Source organism: Babylonia areolata, chromosome 11 (assembly GCF_041734735.1).
Source record: "Babylonia areolata isolate BAREFJ2019XMU chromosome 11, ASM4173473v1, whole genome shotgun sequence".
NCBI classification, from domain to species: domain Eukaryota; kingdom Metazoa; phylum Mollusca; class Gastropoda; order Neogastropoda; family Buccinidae; genus Babylonia; species Babylonia areolata.
In genome coordinates this window covers 8,690,288-8,697,787 of record NC_134886.1, presented here as the reverse complement: position 1 = coordinate 8,697,787, position 7,500 = coordinate 8,690,288, and the positions used below count along the sequence as shown (strand labels likewise).

The following is a 7,500-nucleotide window of genomic DNA, read 5'->3' as shown; positions in this document are numbered from 1 at the left end:
CACTGAAACAGAACTTTATTCGTGAATACACGTGGAAGTTTCTGCAATGCACTTGTCCACAGAGAGAGAGAGAGAGAGAGAGAGAGGGAGGGAGGGGACGAAAGAGAGGGGGAACAGGGAGTGGAAAGGGTGTGTGTGGGGTGGGTGGGGGCGGGGGGGGGGGGGGGGGGGGGCTGTTCGTTGGTGATGGTCCCTCTCTGGGCTGCCCAGTGATGATGATTATTAACTCCACAGTTTCATGCTTCTGACGTTTCTCTTTGTCATTTCAGAGCCATTATGTACGGCAGTCTCGGCTTCTTTATTGGCCACGAGATCACTCACGGCTTCGATAATACCGGTGAGAGTTATCGCTGCGTTTTTTGTCATTCCCTAGTCGTTTCCTTTCGTGTAGGACAAAGCATTACATCTCAGCCAGGGAAAGTGCTACCTTCTAAAGGAAACAATCTGTATTTCACAAGTGTTGTCACAAGACAATTGTACTTGGAAAGGTGTTTTTGTCCCAGTCTCCCTCATTTCACCCAGATGTGAAACGGGCACCTGTTTTAATGTCCCTCACTTCACCCAAATGTGAAACGGGCACCTGTTTTAATGTCCCTCACTTCACCCAAATGTGAAACGGGCATCTGTTTGAATGTACCTCACATCACACAGATGTGAAACGGGCACCTGTTTCAATGTCCCTCACTTCACCCAGATGTGAACGGGAACCTGTTTTAAAGTACCTCACTTCACCCAGATGTGAACGGGCACCTGTTTTAAAGTACCTCACTTCACCCAGATGTGAACGGGCACCTGTTTCAAAGTACCTCACTTCACCCAGATGTGAACGGGCACCTGTTTCAAAGTACCTCACTTCACCCAGATGTGAACGGGCACCTGTTTCAAAGTACCTCACTTCACCCAGATGTGAACGGGCACCTGTTTCAAAGTACCTCACTTCACCCAGATGTGAACGGGCACCTGTTTCAAAGTACCTCACTTCACCCAGGTGTGAACGGACACCTGACATCGGGTGAGGAAGGTTGAAAAGGCGGAAGGAGATGAATGGTACCCACCTTCCTAAGTCCAGCCCGAGTCACACAGTGAATAGGAATTCACTTCCACAGCGGGGCATAACAGGCTATATGGGACCGTTCACTTTAAACGCTTTCACCGCCAAACTCGCATTTTATGCACAAGCTAGGTGTAGGACACAAGTCACAGAAAGGTGACCAAATCATGGGTCTGTTATCCATAAACCTACTGCTCTTAATTTTCAGTCCCAAACACACAGACACACAGACATACACACACACACACACACACACTTGATCATTTTAGTAATCTATACCCTTTTTTGTTGGATGTTTTCATTTGTTAATATTGTTGTGCAATACCCTATTGTCTAAACATGAGTATGTGTGTGTGTGTGTGTGTGTGTGTGTGGGGGGGGGGTGTTAGTATATCGTCAGCTATTGGGAATTCTTATTTGACTAGTTTTAATCTCTTCTTATGTTTCGCATGATTTTATGCCAGTGTTTACAACGAGCCTGTGATTGCACAACTTAATTTCCTTGTGGATTAATAAAGTGTTTTTGATTTGATCCCAGCTATTCTTAGCCGTCATATTTTCTGTTTATAGCACAAGTGAATTTTGCACTCTGAATTGACTAGCGGTGAAAGGGTTAAGCTTTTAGCCATTTCTAAGCAAGGCTAAACATTAACATTCGCCATTCCATACATACCATATCAACACTCATACCTGCATATTCCCCCTCCTTTTTGTTGTTGCTTTCGTCAAATATTACTTATAGTAGGGAAAAATGAAGACCACTTTCACTCACATGCTTCATATTTCCACAGGTGCTGACTATGACGAAATCGGCAGTCACAGGAAGTGGTGGAAGGAAGAGGACTTGCAAAATTTCGAGAGCCGTGGCCAATGTATGGTGGACCAATACAACAGATACAGCTTTCCCCAAGTGAACATGTCGGTACGTGGCACTTCTTCTTCTGCGTTCACTCGTATGCACACGAGTGGGCTTTTACGTGTATGACCGTTTTTACCCCGCCATAGGCAGCCATACTCCGTTTTCGGGGGTGTGCATGCTGGGTATGTTCTTGTTTCCATAACCCACCCAACGCTGACATGGATTACAGGATCTTTAACGTGCGTATTTGATCTTCTGCTTGCATATAAACACGAAGGGGATTCAGGCACTAGCAGGTCTGTACATATGTTAACCTGGGAGATCGTGAAAACCTCCCCCCGTTACCCACCAGGCGCCGTCACCCTGATTCGAACCCGGGACCCTCAGATTGACAGTCCAACGTTTTAACCACTCGGCTATTGCGCGCGTCCGGTACGTGGGACGTTTCTTGTGTGTTGTGGTATCAACAGTAAAGAGTGGTAACTCTCTCCATTCACAAGGTACACACCTTCAAGTCAGTGCTGCTTACGCTACCGATTCAGCTAGCACACAGAGTACTTCGGAACAAACTCAGACACTTCCTCTAAAAACGTAGCGCCGGTCCTGTCCTTATACTGATCATTTGACATGTGCACACAGCAACAAAGACAGAAGAAATGTGCAAACACAAATTAGCTTTTATTCAAGACTGGCATAGCCTCTTTAATCCTGAACAAGCCACACACAACACGTGGACAATACAGAACAAACACATGGTTGCCTCGGTGGTTTTTCAACTGGAAAATAACTAATAATGAGGCCAGGAGATGAAATGATTAGCAAATAGTAAAGAGTGGTAACTCTCTCCATTCACAAGGTACACAACTTCAAGTCAGTGCTGCTTACGCTACCGATTCAACTAGCACACAGATCAATAAAAGGTACATTGGAACAAACCCAGACACTTCGTGTCAGTGGACACTTCGCTACGTCTGTAGCGATTGTCGTGGGTCAGTTTATGTGTTTTTTTTCTTTCTTTCTTTTTTTTTTTACAATAAGATGTTAAAGGTCCATCAGTGATTAAAGCCTGAACCGGACTATAAATGGCGGGCGATTTGAATCAAGCCAGTTTCTCACCAGAGTCTGACACTGTGACGTCGGTGAAGGTTTATTCAAAATAAAAGCCTAATAAAGCTACGGTTTGGCTTCATTTATGGCAGAGAGCGAGATTTGCCTAGCAGCTTCCAATCTAGACCTGAATTGACTTTGGAAAGTACAAAATGTGTCAGCTACACGTAATACAAAATTTGAATGCAGAGAAAAGGGGCGGAGCTAGAGCCGTTTGTGTTTGCGCTAGACGTGTCTGTCAGATAAAAATAGCACCAGCACGTGGTACTGTCCGGTGAGAATTGGAAAGCATGCAGACAGCCCCTCGACGTTGGCAACCGTAAACGACCACATTGTTTGTAAAACATGCAAACGGAGAGAAATATGACGATCTACTAACCTTTCTTGGACTGGAATGATCACATAAACAGCCGGCGAGTGACCTCCACAAAAACTGTGATTGACGCTCGTAACCCCCGGCGCCAGTCTGAAGTGAGAGTGCTGGAGAGGAAGCAGTTTCGGTTTTGGGAGCAGGTGTGGCAGGAGCACACGGATATCTTTCTCCGCTAACACTGAGTCGGTCTTTGTTTTGCTTTCACCTCCCGCATGTTTACATTTCTACCGGACACGTGCTCGCGCTTTTTATAGATAAACTCCGCCCCTTTCCCTTTTATGGATAGGCTCTAGTGCGCATGCGCAACCGAAACCTTGCTCTCGGGAGTTAAGACTTTAAGTAAGCAAAGGTGCGTGTATAAGTGTCAAACTGTTATGGTTAAATGTTAAATGGTCCCACGCCGTTTTACGGACAACGAGGCACTGATTTCATATCGTCTGTGTCCACGCCTTAGCTTTGGAAAGGCGGGGCCCAGTCCTCTCTTTCTGCCGTTCCAACCTTCCCGATCCGCTGTCAGGGACCTGTTCACCGGTGGGTGGAGAGAGGAAAATCGGAATCAAGTGCCTTCCCCAAGGACACAACACTATGCCGAAACGGGGCCTCGAATCCTGATCATTTGTAAAAAAAAAAACAACTTTACTGATATTTATTTATTCATCTGTTTATTTATTTTTTTAAATTTATTTTTCTAAATTGATTGATTTATTTATTTGTTACAATTTTTTTTACTCACTTTTGTAAAATAACGGGAGTCTATATAATAACCCAGTGATCGGTTGTGTGTGTGTGTGTGTGTGTGTGTGTGTGTGTGTGTGTTCAAGGTTGATTTTAACAATGTCATTTTCTGTGGAAATACTTTGTCTGCCAATACCAAATTTGAACTGAATATAGTGGGGGAAAAAATCTTCACAGTCATACCAATGATAGTTTGTAAGTCTTCCGGATTAAGCTGTATTTCCGGATCATCAACGGTTTATTTTGTTCAGGATCCGCAATAAAAATAAAAATAAATAAATAAAACCCCATCAATTTATGGTTTGGCTTGAAGACAATATATGACCTCGTTTTTCTCGTTCGAAAGGAAGTGAAAAGAAATGCAAAGTCTGGACAGAACACATACAGTGACATTAATGAAACCATCGACGTGTTCACTGCATATGAATATTTTCAAGTTATTCTGGATTAACTAGAATCAACATGAAAGAAAAATTGAGCAGACCGCGTTGTAGTTTCTGTCAGCCTGCCGAACACGGAATTGGAGAGAAAATAGCTGCATGTTGCCGAGATATACCGAAATAATATGATTTAAACGGCGTTATCACCCTGAATACCGGAATCGATTATGACGATAAAAACATAAGTTTAGATATTAATTTTTTTTTTTAATCATCATTGGTAGAATGTGCTTGCCCCCACCCCGATTCCCCCCCCCTCCCACCCACCCCCCACCCCGAAATTTTATATTATTAAATATAGAACGCATTTTAACTTTTTAAAAATTCTTTTTGTTTTTCACAGGATAAAGTATGCACCACACATAATCTTGAATGCCTTGCCTTTCTTGTTATATTTTTAATGGTAATTTTTAATGCTTTAACATAAAGACAGGACGGTACTTCAATCCACAAGCACCTTCCTGAGTAGGATGAGAGAGAGACACACACAAAGACAATGACAGACAGACAGAGAGGTAGATGAAAGAGACAGAGACAGACAGACAAATAGGTATATGAGAGAGACAGAGACAAAGACAATGACAGACAGAGAGGTAGATGAGAGAGACAGAGACAGGGATAGACAGAGAAACAGGTATATGAGAGAGACAGACAAAGACAGAGACAGACAGACAGAGAGGTAGATGAGAGAGACAGGGATAGACAGAGAAACAGGTATATGAGAGAGACAGAGACAAAGACAGAGACAGACAGACAGAGAGGTAGATGAGAGAGACAAAGACAGAGACAGATAGACAGAGAGGTCGATGAGAGAGACAAAGACAGAGACAGACAGACAGAGAGGTAGATGAGAGAGACAGAGACAGGGATAGACAGAGAAACAGGTATATGAGAGAGACAGACAAAGACAGAGACAGACAGACAGAGAGGTAGATGAGAGAGACAGAGACAGGGATAGACAGAGAAACAGGTATATGAGAGAGACAGAGATTCAAGATTCAAGATTCAAAAACTTTATTACTCAAGGATAAAGATTTTAGGCATCGCCCAGTCTTCCAATCTGTCCTTGTGACAACAATAACAATAACAACATTAACGATAACGACACAAAAAATAATAATTTTGTTAACACTGCTACATCCACTGCTACTACAACGAAGAATGATCACCACCATCATCATTAACATCGTAAAAAGTAATAAAACGAACGCATTCATACATTCATATCCATACACATGCACACACTCTCTAGAGACAAAGACAGAGACAGACAGACAGACAAAGAGGTAATGAACGCACCTGATATTTTGATGCTTCCTTCAATGTTTTGTTGCACAGATCAACGGCCAGCTGACACTCGGGGAAAACATCGCTGACAACGGGGGCCTGAAAGAAGCCTTCAAAGTCAGTAACATCCTCATGACTTCCGTGTTGAGGAAGGGGAGGGGGATGGGCTGGAACGAAAGAACGAGAGAAAGAGAGAGAACGAGAGAAAGAGAGAGAACGGGAGAGAACGGGGGAGAGAGAGAGAGAGAGAGAGAGAGAGAGAGAGAACGAACAGACGAACGAATATGTTTTAATGAACTTTGGCTATAGACCACAATTCAAAGCCAGGGGACTGGGGGTGGGTTTGGGAAGGGGTATTATAATACTTGAAAAGCTATCACACAATATTATACTGCTCATGGACCTGACATTTTACTTAATTATGTCTGAGTAGATGGTTTCTCCTTTTGATCGCATGGAAAATAAATTTTGATACTTGGCAATTTCTCTGCTCGTTGTTTGATCGACGAAGTGTACTAAGAGACATATTTAAACACTCTTGAAAAAAAAAATGTCCGTAAATCAGTATACATAGAACAAACAAACAATAAATGGTACTCATCTTCCAGATCACCTTGGCGAAAGGGACAACACTTCATCATTTTCAGTGTACCAATTAACATTATTATCTAAAGGAAGTATATTAAATCTGGCCTGAGACAACGTCACTTTGAAACAATATTCATCAGCATTTGTTATGTATTTTTCTTTTTCAAATATAAGTTTAGATGATCTGTAGCATGAATATCGGTCTCTATCACTAATAATACCCGACCATTCTTGACTGAACATATCTATAAGTCTTCGTTTGAAAATGATAAGAGAGAGAGAGAGAGAGAGAGAGAGAGAGGTGTATACGGAATATTTCTTCAATAAAGATTACAGCCCCAGTTTGAAGGGGGTGTGGTTAAACATCAATAATGACCGAAACACAAAACAAACCAAACCAAATAAGAAACAAACGAACAAACAAACACCTCCTGTACCCGGAAAACAAAACAAAACTTTTTTTTTTTTTTTTTTTAGTGAAATAAAGTAACATAAACCTGGACACACGCTGTTGTCTATAAACACTTTCAGCACCATGATGTCATCACTTTCGCCTTCTGTGGGATGCCGGGGGTCTCTTCAGTATAAATAGCATCCCCGCCTTCTGGAAAATCCCGTGCTAGAAATTTCCTTTTATTTTTCTCTCGTTCTCTTTATTTCTGCCTTTCTTCTTCCTTCACTGTTGTCTCCACTTTCTGCCTTCCCAGTCCATTCCTCTTTCTTTTCTTGAACAAGCATTGACACTCCCTCTCTCTCTCTCTCTCTTTCGCAGAAAATGATGCACTATCTGTGTAGTTTTGCTCTGGCGACTAAGCAGGGAAATTGTAAACACTGGGATGGGCACTAGCTGTCTGTTTTGCAGTGTTATATGCTTATATGGTCATATTTACGTATTTGTTTGGTGTTGAAGTGGCTTTTTTGTGTGTATATGCTTTAAAAAAATTTTTTAATCCTTTATTTCACGATTTTTCGTAATCTGGGGATGACAGATCAATCAGAAGGGCTGACGTCCTGAACACGACCTAGTCTAATCTGCCCTGGCCTAAGGAACTAAATGGTT

At 42.3% G+C, this 7,500-nt stretch overlaps 1 protein-coding gene across 1 annotated transcript in view; it reads left to right on the top strand.

The window, feature by feature from the left end:
* Positions 1 to 7,500, top strand: part of LOC143287491 (membrane metallo-endopeptidase-like 1) — a 43,858-nt gene that overhangs the window by 32,329 nt on the left and 4,029 nt on the right. Inside the window, exons 18-20 of the mRNA XM_076595510.1 lie at positions 270 to 337; positions 1,843 to 1,973; positions 5,904 to 5,969. Coding sequence (XP_076451625.1) covers positions 270 to 337; positions 1,843 to 1,973; positions 5,904 to 5,969 — 265 coding nt within the window. The remainder of the gene's footprint in view (positions 1 to 269; positions 338 to 1,842; positions 1,974 to 5,903; positions 5,970 to 7,500) is intronic.